At 40.6% G+C, this 19,729-nt stretch overlaps 1 protein-coding gene across 2 annotated transcripts in view; it reads left to right on the top strand.

The window, feature by feature from the left end:
• Cc2d2a (coiled-coil and C2 domain containing 2A) overlaps positions 1-19,124 on the top strand; it is a 77,678-nt gene extending 58,554 nt beyond the window's left edge. For both annotated transcript variants that reach the window (XM_052198917.1, XM_052198918.1), the window contains 12 exons: positions 231-340; positions 1,507-1,603; positions 2,243-2,341; positions 3,994-4,170; positions 7,873-8,076; positions 10,282-10,371; positions 11,754-11,867; positions 13,331-13,465; positions 14,060-14,182; positions 15,536-15,594; positions 17,410-17,587; positions 18,817-19,124. In XM_052198917.1, the coding sequence (XP_052054877.1) occupies positions 231-340; positions 1,507-1,603; positions 2,243-2,341; positions 3,994-4,170; positions 7,873-8,076; positions 10,282-10,371; positions 11,754-11,867; positions 13,331-13,465; positions 14,060-14,182; positions 15,536-15,594; positions 17,410-17,587; positions 18,817-19,005 (1,575 nt within the window). In that variant the 3' untranslated portion in view covers positions 19,006-19,124. The remainder of the gene's footprint in view (positions 1-230; positions 341-1,506; positions 1,604-2,242; positions 2,342-3,993; positions 4,171-7,872; positions 8,077-10,281; positions 10,372-11,753; positions 11,868-13,330; positions 13,466-14,059; positions 14,183-15,535; positions 15,595-17,409; positions 17,588-18,816) is intronic.
• Positions 19,125-19,729: the final 605 nt, after the last annotated feature.

Genomic DNA, 19,729 nt, shown 5'->3' with positions numbered 1-19,729 from the left:
CCACATTGAAGAAATCTCTCTTTGCTGCATTTCACTATTGGGAGAGAGAGAATTACCTATAAACTCCAGACCAGACTTCCTGTTTCATTCTCTTCTTAAGAGTACTGCTTAATAAGCATGTTCTGCTTTGCCTGAGATAGAAAATATTCTCATATTTGATAAGCATAGCTCCTTCTGTCAAGAACAAAATGACTATTCAGTACAGACATGCATTTGCTTTTGACTTTCAGGTCTTAGTCCGGCCTTTTGTAGAGGTCTCTTTTCAAAGAACAATTTGCCACACAACTACAGCTGAAGGACCAAACCCCAGCTGGAACGAAGAACTTGAACTTCCGTTCAGGTAAGTGGAACTCTCCTCTGTAAGCAGCCGGAGTGGTTAAACTGTAACTGAGTATCACGGCGCGGAACATGGAGCCAGAGGCAGCCTCTCTGTGCTCACAACTGGGTCAGCTGAGCAACGTTCCCAGGTGTGCTGGCCCCCGCACTCGGGAGGCAGAGGCAGGTGTATCTCTGTGAGTGCAAGACCATCCTGGTCTATGTAGCAAGTTCCAGGCCAGTCAGACAGTCAGAGCTACACAGTAAGATCATGGGAGAGAGAGAGAGAGAGAGAGAGAGAGAGAGAGAGAGAGAGAGAGAGAGAGAGAGAGAGAGAGAGAGAGAGAATAAAATCATGCTCCCTTTCAGAAAAAATCTATGTTCCTCCCGTCTCTGACTTCTTACAGGCCTTACTAGTTTAATACCCAAAATGACCTAAATTAACTCCTAATTTTCATGAAGAAGAAATTAAAACCCTTAGAGGAAAGACAGTTTAAAAGCTTCTATGTCCCTGTGGGAGACCTTTGGAATGAAAGACAAATAGGGTAGAATTCAGAAGTAACTAAGTCAGAAGAGGGCACGGTCACTTACCATCACACACAGAACAAGCAGAGGAAGATCAGACAAAGATTTTCCATTTCTGTGGTACCCCAGTCTCTAGCCCTGCTGTGAAGGGACATGTTTACACTGGCACCCCTGGGTCCTCGTGACCACGGTCCAGGAAAGAATACTTTCCCCTTGGATTATTTGACTTCCACACCGGAGAGTGAGGAGTGGTGGCTGCCAGTCCTCCTTGGTCTAGCAGGAAGTTCATGACTGCAGGTGCTCCTTCTGCACAGAGCAGCTTTAGAAAGTTCATAACTCTGGTGTTGGCTGGAGACCTTGTAGTCTTCCACAGAGCCATCTCAGGCCCTGGCACATAGTTCCTTGCAAGACTTACCATGGAGTTTGGAGAATACAGTATTTACCAGTACAAGCCAGTGTAGGATTTAGATCTGCAGAGCCCAATGTTCAGAGCCAGTCCCACTGGAGTGTATACCTAAAATGTGTATTTTATGTTCTTGTGTGAGAGCTCCTTGCGATGAAGAAGGGTCTCCATGTGTTCTGAGTTGGCATTTTTTAAGCATTGATATTGAGCATTCATAGCGTCTGTTTTGTCTGTTTTCATGGTCTTTCCATGTGTTGTCATAGGGCCCCAAATGGCGACTACAGCACAACCAGCTTACAGTCGGTGAAGGATAATGTGTACATTAACATTTTTGATGAAGTGCTGTATGACGTCCTAGAGGTGAGTTCCCAGTTGTAAGGAAGTCATGCATATTCATGAACTCTGCATGCATATTCAGATCCCCTACCACTGTGTAGGTCCAGAGCTGAGGGGGAAAGGGTTGGTGATTGTGCTTGCAGTGGAGTAGTTCCTCTTCCATGGTTGTGTTAACTGCTTCAGATATGTGGTCTTATTTAATCCCAAAGTCATTTTATACAAAAGTTATTTAATCTCTAAATGACAATAAGAAAACTGAAGTTCAGAGAAGTGGTTTTACTGGGGTGGCAAACTTAAATGTCTGAACCTAACCCACACACTTTCAGCAAAAATCCTGCCACTTTCCCACTGGCAAATGAATTACATGGGGGTCAAGGAGAAAGATTCAGTAAATGCCCATGTTTGGAATCCTAGCACGCATGGCATATAAAAGCCAAGTGGGATGGTGTGCCCCTGCTAGACTCCTATTAGTCTAGGCGGAAGAGCGATCTCCCATTCAATGGGAGATCCTGTCTCAAAGAATAAGGTAGGAAAACTTCTTGGCATCGAGTTCTGATGTCCACACCCACAGCACAGTCAAGAGCGTTCATCATGCCTATTCACAGTTAGTTCCATAAATGTCTGAAGTTCTTAAATAATTAGTACTTCTCATGCTTCCTTTAGGATGACCGTGAGAGAGGAAGTGGGATCCACACCCGTATTGAGAGACACTGGTTAGGATGTGTGAAAATCCCATTTAGCACTATCTATTTCCAAGCAAGGGTAAGTAACTAAAGTCAGAATTACATGCCACTAGGAAACACCTCTAGCTATTCTTCCCATTACATGCTCAAAGCTGGAAAAATGTAAGTGCACAGAGCTGGGAAAATTGAAGATCACCACATCAAGTCATTGGCCTTCTATCACTGTTGCATGGTGTATGTATATATCCAGCACCACCATCCTGTGCCTTATCAGCTAAGATGTGACGACTGGAATCTCAGAGTCTTTACAACATCTACAGAGAAGTGAAGAATGTGGGACACCATGAAAAACTGTCACAGATGACAGAAGTGAAGTGGATGGATGCAGAAAAGAGTGGATGGATGGGTGTGGTTGACAGCCTGGTTTGTCATGGGCATCCTATCAATATTTCTGAAAGCATGCACAATTTAAAGCATGAAAAAAATCATTAACACAGGCATGCTTGACAACGATATCCTTTGTAGACATAATGGTTCAGCTTAATGATTCCATGTTGGTAATTCTTTCATGCCTTTGTAAGTCCACTGAGGCAGCTGAAGATTCTGGAATTTCTTGATAGCCCAGCATTAAGTCCACGGCAATAGGAAATTATGTGGTGCTGTGATAACTGCATAGAGCAGATACAACTTGAACTGCAGGGTCTCCAGCAGGAGACCTCTATTCTAAGAGGCTCAGATTGGCTGTCAAGTGTAAGCCGGAATTGCAATCTTGCCTAAGCCAATGGGATAGTCTAGAGCTATACAGGATGTGTATCGATGTGCTTTCTGTGAGAATTATAGTCTCTCTTCTAATAGATTTTAAAAGAAATAAATTAAAGAGCATAGCTTCATACAAATGAAGCTGCCTATAATGGTTGAGACTGTTGAATCTCGTGTTTGGAGGTTGTTTAGAATCCTTCAGCTGAATGCCCTAAAGTGTGTGCCTCCTTTACACATGGGGCAGCGCCGTGCTCTGGCAGCTCACCCTGCAGGGACTCATGGCCTCTGGGGGCAGACTTGTTATGTGCCTACTGTACTTACAAACCCTGCTAGAAAGCACAGAGATGATACAGAGAAGCTAAGGCAAAAGTCCCTTTTGTAAAGCATTCATCTAGGCTATGACAAATACACACTCCTAAAGTCAGGCAGAATATGCTAAAACATTAGTGAAAGAAACAAACTGTATAAAAGGGTAGAGAAACAGAAAAATAAACCTGAGATGGCATTAGACCTAAGCCTGGAAGCATAGTTAAGATTCTGGGAGGCAGAGAAGGAAAGCTGGGAAATGTGGACAGGGAAGGCTGCCCGCCAAGGAGCATGCGCCACACAGCAGATACTGTTCTCAGTGCCTTTCAGCCCATAGCTCAGAGCCTGCTCACAACAGCCTTACAAGTCAGGTCCTGTTATTTTCATCTTACAAATGAGGCAGCTGAGCCCTTGGAGTTTAAAGACAAGATTTGAATCCAGGAATCTTTCATATTTAGTACCCTCTGTAGCAAACAAAGAAAAGCAATCAAGGGAGCATTGAGCCCTTTCTTTTGAGAACTTGGGGATTCTAACCCCGATGGAGTTGAATATTTATCGGATGCATTGCATTATGGGACATGGCCATTCCCTTTGAACTTCGGTTGCAATATATATATACATATATCTCACCTCAGTGCTTACCGAGTCATGTTTTCTTCTTCGCAGATTGATGGCACATTTAAAATAGACATCCCTCCAGTCCTCCTGGGCTACAGTAAGGAGCGCAACATTATTATGGAGCGAGCCTTTGATTCCGCCCGAAGCTTGAGTGAGGGCTCCTACATCACCCTGTTTATTACCATTGAGCCTCAACTGGTTCCTGGGGAGCCCATTCGAGAGAAGGTAACGGGGTACAATCTGGAAAGCCCCTGGGTGCTGAAGCCTAAGAGATGCCTGCTAGTCTTTTCATAAACTCTGAAGTGCACCAATAGAAGCTCCCCTACTGTGGTCTCCATTCATTAAGCTTTTGGCTGGAACCTGAGGTGACCACAGAACAGACACGTGTGCATTTGCTCTTCACGATCTAGCAGTTAAGGCAATCAACAACCCAAACCTGTAGGAAAGCAAGACAAATGTAAACATGCGCTGCTTTTAGAACAATGTTTTCCATGAGAATTAAGTGACATATGATGATTAGAAAATCAGATTAATATTTGACATTTACTGGCAAGTGTGCTAAGGAAAGTGTTCCATCTCTGACCTCAGGTCCCCAGCTGTTCTATGCAATCAGTTCACAGGGTCATAACATCATAGATCACAAGTTACCTTATGAAAAAGAAATGTGTGCATCTTAAACAGCTCCAGAAAAGCTTGTAGAAAAGCGGCATCATGGTTGGTGTCTTTACTATTTCCTGGACACTGGGTCTCCAACTTAAGCTGGGGAAATGAGGCTGGATTTATCTAGAGCCATATAGGCAGTATAGGGCGGAAGTTAAACTTTTACTTTCCCATTGCATACATTCACACATCTGACTGGGTATCCATGATGTAACAGGCGTTCTTTAGGCACTAGAGGAAGGAAGGCCTAGGAAAGGAGATGGAAAGTCTATTGTGTAACAGGATGGTGGTGCACACTTCTAGGAGAAGAGGTTAGAAGCAGATGCAAGTGGAGCTCTATGAGTTTGAAGCCAGCCTGGTCTACATAAGTGAGAACCTGCCTCAAAACAGTGACAAGGACTGCCGTGCTTACATCATGTACAATCTTAACTTTCTGGTGATTGTATTGTAACTTACCGTGTGGATGGATCTCTTGGTTTCCAATTTCATTAAGTTTGAAGTGAAGCAGAGATGGAAAAGTGAGCCCACCTTGGTTTGGTTTGGTTTTCCTGTATTACAGTCTGGTTCGCAGAGAAAACCAGTAGGTCTGTTGCCCATTAGCAAGGCCTATGCAGGAAAGGAAAGCTTAATGAAAACCCAGCACACTAAAAACTAATCCCGATCCTCAGCTTTGTTGCGAACGCTGAGCCTCCCAAGAAAACAGAATGGATTCGTGTCAGTTTATTTTTCAGAAAGTGCAATAGTCTGAATGTCTGTCTCTCGGCTTGAGCTCAGGAGAAAAAGTAACAAGCATGTTCACACACATGCACATGCATGCTCTCAGACCGAGGGCAGACCTGACTTCACACACACACACACACACACACACACACACATGCTCTCAGACCGAGGGCAGACCTGACTTCACACACACACACACACACACACACACACACACACACACACACACGCATGCTCTCAGACCGAGGGCAGACCCGACTTCACACACACACACACACACACACACACACACACACACACGCATGCTCTCAGACCGAGGGCAGACCCAACTTCACACACACACACACAAACACACACACACACACACACACACACACACGCATCATGCTCTCAGACCAAGGGCGGACCCAACTTCACACACACACACACACACACACACACACACACACACACACACGCATGCTCTCAGACCGAGGGCAGACCTGACTTCAAATGTAGCCTGGCTACCTGGTGCTGCCTTTAGTGACATTGCTTTGCCCTGTGGCGGTATGCAGTATTTTCCATTGTCCTCTCATATGACAGGCATGATATGAGATCCTACAGATGGAGGGGTAGAAAGCCCCACCTGTGATGTCCCCCACCATCTGTTAAAGAAAGAGGGGCTCTCACCCTGAAATACCAGGCACCACAGCTTAGAAATGGTTTTCCACTAACAGCAACTTTTTAGGTTGGCAGATTGGAAACATCTCTCTACCTTCATTCAACTCCAAATGATTTTTTTATTAAAGTATATTTATTTACTAGAGCAGAAGTTCTGTAACGGTAAAGTACTTACTTTAAGAGCCCTACCTTTACATTGTTTTGGTTAAAAGTCTCTAAAGTTGTTGTTAATACTGTGTTTCTGTCATTTCTTTTTTTATTGCCTATGGTAGATGAGTGACATGCTTAAGAAGGTACTGAGCATCTTGTTTTGCAGTCCATCAGATATCAGCTCTGCTTTTACTAGCTGCTTGTTCACTGTCTCCAGGGACAGTGTGCGTTGATTCCTTGGCAATGAACTGTAGATGCCTGTGATGCCACAAAGAACATCCAGCCATGCGTGCAGCATGTGCAAGGCGCTGGGTACAATCCCTAGTATAGACAAAGTCAGATGCCTTTTGACCCATTTTCCATTTCCCTTTGTCTGCAAGTGATGTCCTTGACCTTGTCTGAATGTCTCCTGCACGTGGGGAGCTCAGCTCCACTTTCCATAACTGTTTCTTAGAGAAGCAGGGCAGAGCTAACAGGTATTTTTAGTCAGCTGAAGGTTGTCACAACTGACTATTCAACGGCAAGAAGAACACATTCTGTTTTCTGCAAATGCTTCATTAACTGACAGGTCAAGGAACTGAACCAGTTAAGAATCTTCTGCATTGTATTCTGAATAAACCCGAGTTTGTTAGTTCCATCCAGATTTGCTTCAGAATAAACAACTCAATGTCAAATTTGGCCTTTCCATGACACTTCTCGCATTACAAACAGCACACCTCTCCTTAGGTGCTGGTGTCCTAAATGCATCGTAATGACTTGATAGTGACTAGGTACAAGTGTGTGCGTATTAAGTGCAAGGTACAGGAAGGAAAAGGGCAAATACAGGTCCTCCCTTCAAGATGCATAATGGAGCATTTCACTCCAAGAAGCTGAGACATTCTCTGCCACACTTGTGTCAGCCTGAAAGGCCAACAGTCGCACAGACTCAGGCTCTCTTGCTCGGGAGGGACAGCACCTGCAGATGCTTCCCTGTAACCTCCCAGGTCTCCCACGGTACCCTGTAGAATCTGCTCCAACTCTTCAGCTGTTCAGTTGATTCTCTTTGTTCCTCTCTAGAAGTTCCTTGAGATTTTCTTCCTCCTTAATCCAGAATATCTGGAACCTATTTAGAATCTTGGGAAATATTTTTCAAACAACTACATAAATGAGCAAATGACAAGTTTAATAAATCAATTTAAAGGAAAAGCATAAATTAAGTCATTTTTCATAATTAAGTCATTGTTCCATAATTTTCCATTTTTCTAAAATCACAACAATTTCTGACTTGACAGTTCTACCCCAGGAATCTGTACCAGTTCACATTTGACTTGGGATTCTGAACGCTCTTCCCCTTTAGGAGACTAAATCAGGCACACACACACACACACATACACACACACAGAAAAGTCTGCTGCTTGTTCTCAGCCGTCAGATTAGTCCTTCCACCTTTAATATGTATAGGTTTGTTTGTCTGTCTGTTTATTTTATTAACCTAATAGTTTTTTTCATAAGACTTGCCAATTCACTACTTTCTTTTGGTCTTCCTGAATGTAAATTAGTATTTCAGGATTATTTTGATTCTTAAATTATCAATACAATTAAATAAAGCTGCAAAGATACCAAGAAAAATGACTTCATAAGGAATCAATTAATCGTACTTCCCAAACCACAAATTAAGTTCATAGTGTCTATGAAATCTGAATGCTTTGTTTGGTCTTCTGTAATCCTATACACCCCATGAACTATTTCTTTTTGAAGTTTGATACCCAGGAAGATGAGAAATTACTTCAAGCAACTGAGAAATTTCACACTGAATGTACCTTAAAATTCCCCCGTCGTCAATGCCTCACAACAGTGACTGACATGAACGGGAAAACAGTTTTTATTACGCGTTATCTCAAGCCTTTAAACCCTCCACAGGAGCTCCTTACTGTCTACCCCAACAACCCACAGGCCACTGCGGTGAGTTGGCCATAGCCATTCAGTGCTGTGAAAAAAAAACGACTTAAAATGTCAATGTACTGCCAGGCATCTCACAATACTTAAGAAACTAAGTACACGAACACGTTAGGGGTTGAAGTAATGATTCAAACTGTCTTACTACCATGAGGACTTCTTTTATCTGGGAAATCTGAAAGTGCCAGAGATGATGCTAATCCTTGGCTTGTTCTTTCTATAGATAATTGAGTGCTTACTATATTCCCTTTTAATATTTTATATTAGGTACTGAAAAAAACTAACATGAAACTTTCAAAATCTTAGACAAACATAATTTAATTCTGTGTTAGGCTATACCAAAATAACTACTCAGTATTCTACTTAATGTTATAAGCATCATTGAATTCAAAATAACAGCAGTTATTTGAGCAATATATATTTTCAATATATAGCCCATCCTAATGTGAACTCACACTGAGACACTAAATAGACATGAACCATTCATTGACTTCAAAACTCCATATTCACCATAAAATTCACCATTACATGGACTATGAGCCATATATAGGTTAAGCCAACTTAAAGTGAATACTATATAAAACCCATAACTGTTCTGAGACTATGGATAGTAAAGAGAGTAACTGTTTCTAAGTTTTTAATATGGTGAGATAGATAGATAGATAGATAATGACTTCACTATATGTAATTAATTTATATAGGAAACCAAATACTTTCTATAGGGACTTGTTAACTGTTGGTTGATTCTAGGCCTCAGGCATTGCTCTATCACTGAGCTGCATCCTTGGTGCATACTACAGTGATTTGTGTTCTGCTTAGCATTCTAAATGTGCATAAACTTCTCCCAGTAAGATAAATAAGATATTTCAAATATTATTAAATATAATATTATTAAGTTATGACTACAATAGAATTAAGTGAGAATCTGAAATAGTGTTCGGTCTCAGGTTGTCTGGTAACTCATGATGACTAGACCTGAGTACTGATGAGCTACAAGGCTGAGGGAAGGAGCAAACAAATCATGGCGGTACAGCAGACAGGCAGTTCCAGAATGTCACCCCAAATGCTATCTAACCCAATTGCTAATATTGGTCTCTTCTGAAACCTCTTGAATTGGGACTCCACCATTCACATAGCTCTCAGCATTGCTGCCTTCCAAGCTCCTCGTAGGATGGCCCATTGAGCTCTGCTTACCTTTTTCAAGCACTTTTCTAATACAAAGCCTCAAAGTCTTCCACATCCATCTAAAAAACCCACATTGGCAGAACTGTAACACAATCGCCCAATTCCTAATACCAACCTCTGACTTAGTTACTTTTTTGTTGTGATAAAACATGACCAAGACAAGTTATAAAAGAGTTTATGGGTTCAGAAGGTTAAAGTGTAGGCCTACTGGAGGAGCAGCTGAGAGCTCATATCCTAATCTATAACTAGGAAGGAGAGAGAGAGAGAGAGAGAGAGAGAGAGAGAGAGAGAGAGAGAGAGAGAGAGAGAGAGAGAGAGCTAGGAATAGCATGGGTATTTTGAAATCTCAAAGCCTGTCCCCAGTAACAGGGCTCTATTCCTTTGTTCGCAAGGACCAAGTGCTCAAATATATGAGCCTATGAGAGCCATTCTCATTGAAACCACCACTCATGTGTTCCAAAAACTCAAACTCGGGCCATTAAGCTCAAACAGCCAGTGTGCTTACCTGCTGAGCCATCTCATTGGACCCCAAATATCCAGATTCTTAAAACAAAATTCATAGAAGTATAAACAGGGAGAGCCAATAGCATATAATTATCCCCCTTACAGATGAATAAATTGCGAATTATACTACAATGACCAGATTTGACTCCAATATTATTTCCCCTCCTAAAATAGGCCAGTGTTCTGTGGAGAAATGGCTGCTTTCAGGACAAGACTAAGAAAAGTACAGTACAAGATGATGCTACAAAGTCTTGTGTGCCAAAAAACAAGGAAATACAAATGACAACAGAAGTGAGGGAGATAAGGTCGTTTCAAAGCGATAGAGCCAGCCTCATTGTAAGATACTACAAATGACCTTCTGCATGGCTTTAGGAGATGAAGCTATCAATGTATTTAGTTAGCACTTTGTGAACATCAATTTCACGCTTTATACATATGTGAAATGTCTTCTGAGAGATTAAGTGAGGATGCAGCTTTCTGTTTTCCTGGGAGTTATTTGTAAAGTTAATTTTCTTTACACAGGAGCTGGTAGCTCGGTATGTGTCCTTGATCCCTTTCTTGCCTGACAGCGTTTCATTTGCTGGAGTCTGTGACCTGTGGAGCACATCTGATGTGAGTTTTCCTTGCAGCCTTAATGGCCTTAACTGCACATTAGCTAAGTGGCTTGCATAATCTTCAACTGCATCATTCATGAGTTATTATAAAACCTACTTGGCCATCTGTTAGCAGGATGAGCTAAATTCTGAAATAGTTTTTTGCCTGGTTCAATTCTGTCAAACTTCAGAAGTTAAAGAAAACAGGGCTGGGGATATAATTCAGTAGTAAACGCTTGCCTATCAGGTGCAAGGATACAGATTGATCCTTGGCAACCCTGCCCCCCCCCCAAAAGTATTTTGAAGAATTATTTACACAGAGAATAAAATTAACATTTCACCTATCATAATTCCGAACTGCCCTAATATTATGTTAATAATATCTCATCTTTGATTAGAAACGGCCTAAATCTCATGCTACAGTGAGAAACTGTATATTTATCAATTTGTGGGCTTCCCAAGGTATACCATGTCAAATATATTCAGTGTGTATTTCTTACTATCACATACATGGACTAACTCATGGATCACGGGTGACACACAGCAGAGCAAACCTATGGCACCACAGGTGTTTAATAATATTCTGGATTTCAGGTTGTCTGATGTCTTCATAAAATCTAACATATACATTTTCTTTGATGGAATGTCCTAAATAGAAAAAAATGTAGGTATACTTTAACTTTTTTGCTCCCAGTTGCATTTTGGGATAAGTACAACGTAAGTCTAGACATTTTTAGACATACAGATTTTAGAGCCAGGAGGGATCTCTTTCTCCAGAGGATATATGAAAATAAAGATGAGAATAACATAAGAGTAGAGCTGGACTAGGTGCCCGCCTCAGAGTTGGCACTACCTCACCTTTGCCTCCACCTCTTCATCTGCAAAGCTGTTTAAGGAGAGCGCAACCCTCAAAACACTGCTCTGAGACAAACCGATCACTGTAATGCACTTAGAAAGTGTTTAGTCCTCAGACACACATTAAAGTGAGACATGGAATGCTACTGTTTCTATTTTCTCCAGTCATGTTGATGCTAGATATTCATGTCTTCAGCATCAATGTTAAAGAAAACATGATGTCCACTAAAGAATCAGCATAGAAAAAAATTAGAAGTTTGAAACATGTCTGATACTTTAAGGCACTAATCTCAACTAACACATTAACTTTAGCTTGAGATCCTCATGTGATGGGACATGCATGCATTTAATCCCAGTAGTGGGGAGAACGGGGACCGAGGTAAGATGATTGCCAGTTTAGGGCCAGCCTGGGCTATATAGCAAGTGTCGGACCACTCTGAATCACAAGGCAAATAAAATCCTGCATGGGTAATCCAGAATCAAACAGTCCATATAATGTGTTTCTGTTGCTGTTGTTTGGTTTGTTTCTGTTTTTCTGTCTTACAGCAATTCCTTGATGTCCTGGCAGGGGACGAAGAAGAGCATGCAGTACTGCTATGCAATTACTTTCTGTTTCTGGGAAAGAAAGCTTGGCTGGTGATGGGCACTGCGATTCCTGAGGTATGGCCGCTTAGGATGCTGTTAACAAGAGTGTGGCTCTGTCTAGATGCTTTCCATGGGCAGGACTCACTTCATGACAGTCCCTTTGAATTGCCATGGAAGTGGCAGACACGACAGGCAGACAAAACCATGAAGGATACTACATGGAGTGGTGGTCTCCATTAACAGCATACGCAGGGCCCCATACTTCAGACTACTTTGGCAGACCTGAACATTGTACCGCCAACAGTCTCTATTTAGGGGTCCTTTTAATAAGCTCCCCTCTTCATCAATGTTCCCTAGTCTTAGTCTCTTGGAATATATCACACTATGGGGTGTAGTGAACTCTCTCCATTTACCCCATTTCTTTCACTGCTGCTGATTTGGGAGGAAGTGGGGAACACTCCAGTTAAATACATTAGAAGGAATGCTGGCAATTCTGTTCTGCTGTTTTGTCAACATGTTATTAGTGTAAAGACTGGGGGCTCTCAGGTATTCCCTACCCCACCACAAATACTAACAGCTGGGCATGATGAGTGAGTCTGGGTCCAAAGTTAGATGTTCACGTGGGTGTAGCAGCTCTTCTAGAAGAGAAGCCATGACGCTCTGGAATCCGTGGGGTTCACAGCACTTGAGTTACCACCTACAAGGACAACAAGGCAAGAGAGGCATGGGCCTGAGTTTTAGCTGCTGTCACCCTCAGCAAATTATGTCACAACTCCAAGGTTATATGGGAACACCAGGTGAAATTAGCATCAGCAATAAACGAATGTTCACCGAAAATAAAGAATCCACAGTTTATTTATTTATTTATTTATTTATTACTATTCCAAGTAGGAAGTAAACGTCCTTCATCTCAATATTTTGGTTCCAAATCTATGGGTTTATGTACCTATGTGTATCAAAGGTAAGTGACTTATTAGGAACTGAGAAAGTATTTTGGCATAAGCAGCCTTCTGAATACTCAAATGACAACTTTACTAGCCCTGGAAAGAGTCCCACTAACAAGAGTTCTTCAGCGAGCCTTCACATATACTGATTGGGTAACACAATACCAGCTTTGATATCTGCAGTGTATTAGTATCAAATCCAAGATTTTTAAAATGTATTTCTGTGTTTAAATCCATTAGCCATCAAATTTAGAAAGCAGAAGTTTCTAAACGGAGTTGTTCTGGGGATGGAGGGGTAGATCTGCAGATAGAATACTTACTGCTCTCATAGAGGACCCAAGTTCAGTTCTCAGCACCCATGTTGTAGAACTCAACAGCCAATAATAACACTCCAGGGGATCTGTTGCTCTTCTGTAACTCCTCAGACAGACAGACAGACAAACAGACAGACACACACACACACACACACACACACACACACACACACACGCATGCAGAGTTAAAACATAATCATTTTTAAAAATAATTCTACAAACTACTATGAACTTATTTTATAATTAATTGGAAAATATTCTAATAGCTATTTATTTTCAGGGTCCAACTGCCTATGTGCTAACTTGGGAGAAAAATTACTACTTAATATGGAATCCCTGCAGTGGACATTGTTATGGACAGTTTGATGCATTCTGCCCCTTGAAAAGTGTGGGCTGTTTAATTGGTCCTGATAATGTGAGTATTACCATTTTCTCTTAAGTATTGTTTTTTAAATTGACCAATTTTTTCATATTTTACATAGGTAAAGACTTATAAATAGGAGTATTTAAATGAACATTTATATAAATATAAATAAGTTGGCAGAATTGGTACAAGTGTCCACTTTAACTAACCCTAAATTAAACTTGGTTTAATTAGTCACTTGACCTTCAGAAGAGTACAGATTTTTACAAAAACTAAAGTATTTAGACTCAGGATCCAATTTCTATTCTGGTCCTGTCTTGTCCATAACAGAGCTTACAATGCCCAGTTCCTTCTGTCAAAGCAAAGTTATCACCAGAGAAGATTGGGTTTCACTGTCTTAAAAGTACATTGTGTGTGTGTGTGTGTGTGTGTGTACGCACGCGAGTGAGCGCATGCATGCACATATATGTATGTGAAAAAACAACCAAGAATAACTGATTGTAAAATTCATAGAAACTTAAAATTTAACGGAAAGCTGTAGTCTGTATGAATCTTTGCCTAATTCACTGCCTCTCCCTGTATCACACACAGACACATATCTGTGTACATATCTGCTAATATATATCCTAACGTACCTTTTTTTAGATTTGGTTTAATATTCAACACCATGATTCGCCACTCAGGATAAATTTTGATGTCACAAAGCCCAAACTATGGAAACCTTTTTTTTCACGAAGCCTTCCATATCCTGGTCTGTCCAGTGTTCAGGTATAACTCTTCTATTAATATCCAAATGTGAAAAAAGAGACATGAAATCTCTACACAAAGTGACTACATATTTGTTGGTCCTTAATTCTACTCCTGGTTATTTAGCTTTCTAAATTTACACATAAGATTTAAAACATTAGTTTTCTAATGAGACAAATTTACATGAAAAAACATACATTCACAAATATGAAAAATTGGTATATATATTTGAAAGTTTTAATATAGAAACCCTATGACTTAAACAGAATCCTAAAATACAGCTAAACTTTTATAATGTTAAGTCACAAAATTAATTTCTTAACAGCGAAGGGTGACATCAAAGTACAGGTTCAACCCACTCGTGAGATTAACTTCAGAGTCTGACACGTAGATTCCAGTTTGTAAGCATGGATATTGTTTATTTAACATGTTTGGACACACACACACACACACAAACACAGTTTGTAATATAAAATACCCTTTACCAAGGACAAACCTTTCAAACCGGTTTTACCCTGCCCACAAGAAATTTTCACCTGTGACAAGGTGGTTTGTATACACACACACACACACACACACACACACATATATGAGTTTTCATGGGAATTCCATCAGAAATACCGTAAGAATTTGATCAATAGGGACCAAATTATACTACATGGTGTCATACTTTGCAGTAGTCAAATAATTGTCTTAATGAATCTTAAAATTGTACAAGTAAGCTATTAGCCCTAATACAAAGGGAGAAAAACAAAGTTGCAGGTACATCAAAATAAATCTCAAATTTAGAAAACATGCAAAATATGTGGACTTCCTAGGAATACAGTTCTGTAGTAAAACTCTGAAACACAATGCATTTAGGTCAGTTATCTTCACTAACTACAGTGTAAGCAACACAGGGTTTGTTTACGGCCATATACTGCTGCCGTTTGCTTGTGAAGTGCTTGGCAACAGTGAGTCCTCCACATTAGCTGAATCAGAGACGATCTGAATAGAACCTCAGTTCACGGTTACCTGTGTGGGCAAAAGTTAAAGGAAATGCAGCTGAGACGGAATAACAGCACTGTAATTTACAACTCTTTCTGTGGTTTTGGTTCTACATTCCTTGCCATCTTAAACTGTACTTTTCCTATTCAGCCTCAAATTTCAGTACTTAAATGGGGGGGGGGCAGAAATAATAACTCGTAGGTTAATAGTATTTGCTCCTCTTGCAGAGGACTTAGGTTCAGTTCTAGCACACACAGCTTACAACCATCTATAACTACAACACTAAGGGCTTTCTCTGACCTCTGTGGAATTTAAAATAAACTTGACATTGAAAGAAATGCCTATTCAAATTAAATGTAAGTGCTTACGATACTTTCTCTTTTATAGCCTGAAGAGCTAATTTATCAACACACAGACAAAGCAGCCACTGCTGAACTACAAGACAGGTAACAAAATAGCCATAAGTGCACAGTCATCACTAGAAGCAAACTAGTAACAAACTTTAGATTCTCAGCTTGGATCACTATGACATGATCAGGAGAGTTAAGACTTTATGTCTGCAGATAGGAAGCACAGATGTGATGCCTAAATTCCGAGGCTCAAGTGAAGGAAGCATCAGCATAAACATGTTGAATGACACACAGGGGTGAACATTAGTAACATGTACTTCTCCAAAGACTGACTCAGGTTAAAGCTTACTATCCTGTGATTATGAATCTTGTTGCACACATAATCCTTGGCTTAAATGCGCCTCTTATGTCCAATTAGTGGTTTGTAGGACTCCATCAGTTGGTGAAGCTGGCCCACAGAGAAGGCTGGTTAAAGCCTCTGAGGCTTTGCAGGTCCACTAATGCTGTACAGCTGAACCTACTCTCCGTTTCACAAACATGGAAACCGAGGTTCCGAGTGGGCCACATGCTTGGTGAGTGTTAAAGTGGGCTCCCGACACAAGAAAGACCATTTCGTTTTCAAAGTCTGTGCTTCATTCCCATCGAATAACATTGTGGGAAGACCAATTTACTGAATTACACAAGATTAAAGACATAGAGACAACTACTGATAGGAACACCAATTTATTCCCAGTTTCTCCATAAAGCCTTTGTGTGGGATCTCCATCTAGAGTAGATTCCAGCCTTCCTAATGCTGCAACCCTTTAATAAATAGTTTCTCATGTTGAGGTGACCCCAACCATAACATTATTTTCATTGCTATTCATAACAGTATTATTTTGCTGTTATGAATCATACATTTTTCCGGTGGTCAGAGGTGACCTGTCAGTGTCATTCAGTCCCCAGAGGGTCACAACCCATGGGTTGAGAACGGCTGCTTTAGAGGAGCCAGTCTACTACAATCCTGAGTCTCATCTAATGGCCTCAGCATACTAGTAATGGACTCATTGATTCCTTCATTTCTAAAGGGTTTGACTGTCCACCCATGATTTCTTACTTAGTCCATCATAAAACCCCAAGATTACATATTCAGTGCTAAGACAGTGAAGCTACGGCGTCCGAGCAATGGGAAGCTGTGAGATCTCTCGGCCTGAGCTTAAGATGGCCAAGAGGCTTTAGGACTGGCAAGTGTTTCACTTGAATGCCACTGCCCTTGCCTTGCTGAAGTCATTTATCCTATTGCAAACTGTCTCATCTGTAAACTTATAATAATATCCCCTACAACAAAGCATTACTGATGGTTATCATTCAAAATGTAAGACAATTAGCACTGTGGCTAATAATGGCTTAGCAAATGGTATATTTCCCTCATACTTTGTTTATACTTCACAGCCTATAAACTCAATGCAATAAAAATTGGCATTTTAAAGGCAATCTTTAAAAACAACTATTATAAGTAAATATAGGTTACAAGAATTGGTATAAGACATTAAGAGCTTTATAGATCTTTAAGATTCCCAACATAATAAAAACCTTATGCTTGGGTCTAATTTACCTGCTTATTACATTACCAATGAATAGAAAGATGAATGTTTTATAAAAATGTTTTACAGAATGTATTCCATTTAGCTAGCCTGTGCCATCATAAGCACTGTATTCCTGCTTCTCCTACGCTGATTTCCTGTTGTAATGCATATAGTTTCAAGAACAAGGATCTCCCATAGTAGCTGCTAATCCGCCTAGAAGAATGCCACCAGCAAAGAATGCACTCAAGCATCCATTAGAACCCGATACTTCATACAAATTTTGCATTTCAACATGGGAAATGTTAAATAACAAAAAAAATAATAATAAAACATTTTTTATGAATAGGATTGAGAAAATCCTAAAAGAAAAACTCATGGACTGGAGGCCACGCCACCTGACCCGATGGAACAGGTACTGCACGTCCACCCTGCGCCACTTCTTGCCTCTGCTGGAAAAAAGTCAGGGAGAAGATCTAGAAGACGACCACCGGGCGGCGCTGCTGAGGCAGCTGGGGGACTACAGGGTAAGCACGCGGGACGACCACAGGGCGGCGCTGCTGAGGCAGCTGGGGGGCTACAGGGTAAGCACGCGCAACGACCACAGGGCAGCGCTGCTGAGGCAGCTGGGGGACTACAGGGTAAGCACACGTGTGGCAAAACGACCAGTGCTTCTTCTCATCTTCAAACTTCCTACACAGACTCATGAAGCACATACATGAGGGGAGGTGCCATACACCAAAAAAGAAATGTGATAACGCATTTAAAACACAGTAAACCCTATAAAAACAACACTTCCTATGAAATATATCCTAAAGTATTAAACTGAACTATACAAAAAAGTAAAAATGAACACTTTTGGTTAAGTTTTGAGGGTATGATTTTTGTTTTTTAATTTGTTTTTCAAGACAGGGCTTCTTTTGTGTAGGTCTGGCTGTCCTGGAACTCTGTAGACAAGGCTATCCTTGAACTACCAGAGATCCTCCTGCCTGTATCTCCTGAATGCTGGCATTAAAGGCATGGTCCACCACTACCAGGCTATGGGTATTTTATAATGATTGATTTTTTTCATTAAAAGTTCTAATAAACCATGTATGCTACTACCTGTTGGTTCATCCTATATGCTATGTACTATAACTAGGTAATAAAAAAGGGAATTTCATAATTAGCACAGTATAATAAATAATTATGAAAGCCAAAATGGATGAGTCACTGAGTAAAATGTCGTTAACTAATCATCAAAATGTGTTCAGTTGCCATAGTGAACTTGAGCAGTGTTCCAGTTCTCTGCAGGTCTTCCCATGTTGACCTCCATGTGGTGACATCATCAGGCATACTTCATTCATAAAACCAAATGCTAGAACCAGTCCAAGAGCGTATCTGCCCACACTGCCCAAAGCAAGCCACCACGTCTGTGTCACTATCTGTAGCAAGCATCCAGAGACTATGACTACATGCCCAGACCTGTAATCTAATTGTTGTGTCTGGGAAGAATGCACTGGTTAGCTTTACCGGGTCTTTGGAAGTACATGGGCCATGTGCATACTAAGGGCTAAGAGAGATAGGAATAAACGACTGGTCACACTATTAATATGCTTGTAACTAAAACAAAAATACTAAATCTTCAGTTTTTGTTAACATAGTAAACAGAAATAACCCCGTGACCCTAAAGGCATATTTAGAAATATGTTATTAACATAAGAAAAAATTACTTTTCAACTTTACTCATGAGTACAAATATGCCCTTTCTCCTCAGTTCTCTGGATTTCCTCTTCACATGCCTTACTCTGAGGTGAAGCCTTTGATTGAAGCTGTGTACAGCACTGGAGTGCATAACACTGACCTTCCTAATGTTGAGTTTGCTTTAGCTGTATATATCCACCCTTATCCCAAAAACGTTTTGTCTGTTTGGATCTATGTTGCTTCTCTTGTACGGAACAGGTAATTTTTTGATGTGCTTTTTATATCACATAAAGAGTATTGGTATGTACATTTTAAATTATAATAGAATCAAAAGAAAATATTATTTTGAAGTTATGAAATAAAATTACCATCTGTATAAAACTGTTTCTGTCTATGAACACTAGCTGCAGACTTTTGCACTTGCTTGTCTGGGGTGCCCTTTACTTCCTTCTGTCCACCAGAGTCACAGTGAGCGACTCCAAGACCTAGTACATGAAGTCTTTACAACTTGTCTAGAGGAACAAAGAACTCTGCAGCCTCAAAGTTTATAAATGCTGGGTGATCACATAAAATTAATGGTACTTTACAGAAAACAAGGCAAGCACTTACACACTGGCACAGCCTTGAAAATAATATAGTGTTAGGGTGAGCAAAGAACTATATTTATATGTCAAGGGGATTTAAAAAGGAAAACAACTAAGGCATGACTGCGACTGAAAATCCATGTCATACCTTACAACCTTGCCCCTTGAAACTCAAAGCGCATGTCTCATCCCTAGCATGAAGTATGTGAAGATGAACAGTTTGAAGAGGTAATTAGATCGTGAAGGTAGAGCTTCTGCGAGGTTTTTACTGTGCCAGTTGGTTTACTGATTATACATACACACACACACACATAGAAGAGAGAATTTAAGTATGCATAGATGAATAAATTTAGGCCTTGATCTCACTATTAAAAATTAATCGTGTAAGAACAAGGCAGGGGA

The sequence above is a fragment of the Apodemus sylvaticus genome, chromosome 11, assembly GCF_947179515.1.
Source record: "Apodemus sylvaticus chromosome 11, mApoSyl1.1, whole genome shotgun sequence".
Taxonomy (NCBI): Eukaryota; Metazoa; Chordata; class Mammalia; order Rodentia; family Muridae; genus Apodemus; species Apodemus sylvaticus.
This window is presented reverse-complemented; position numbering and strand designations above follow the sequence as displayed.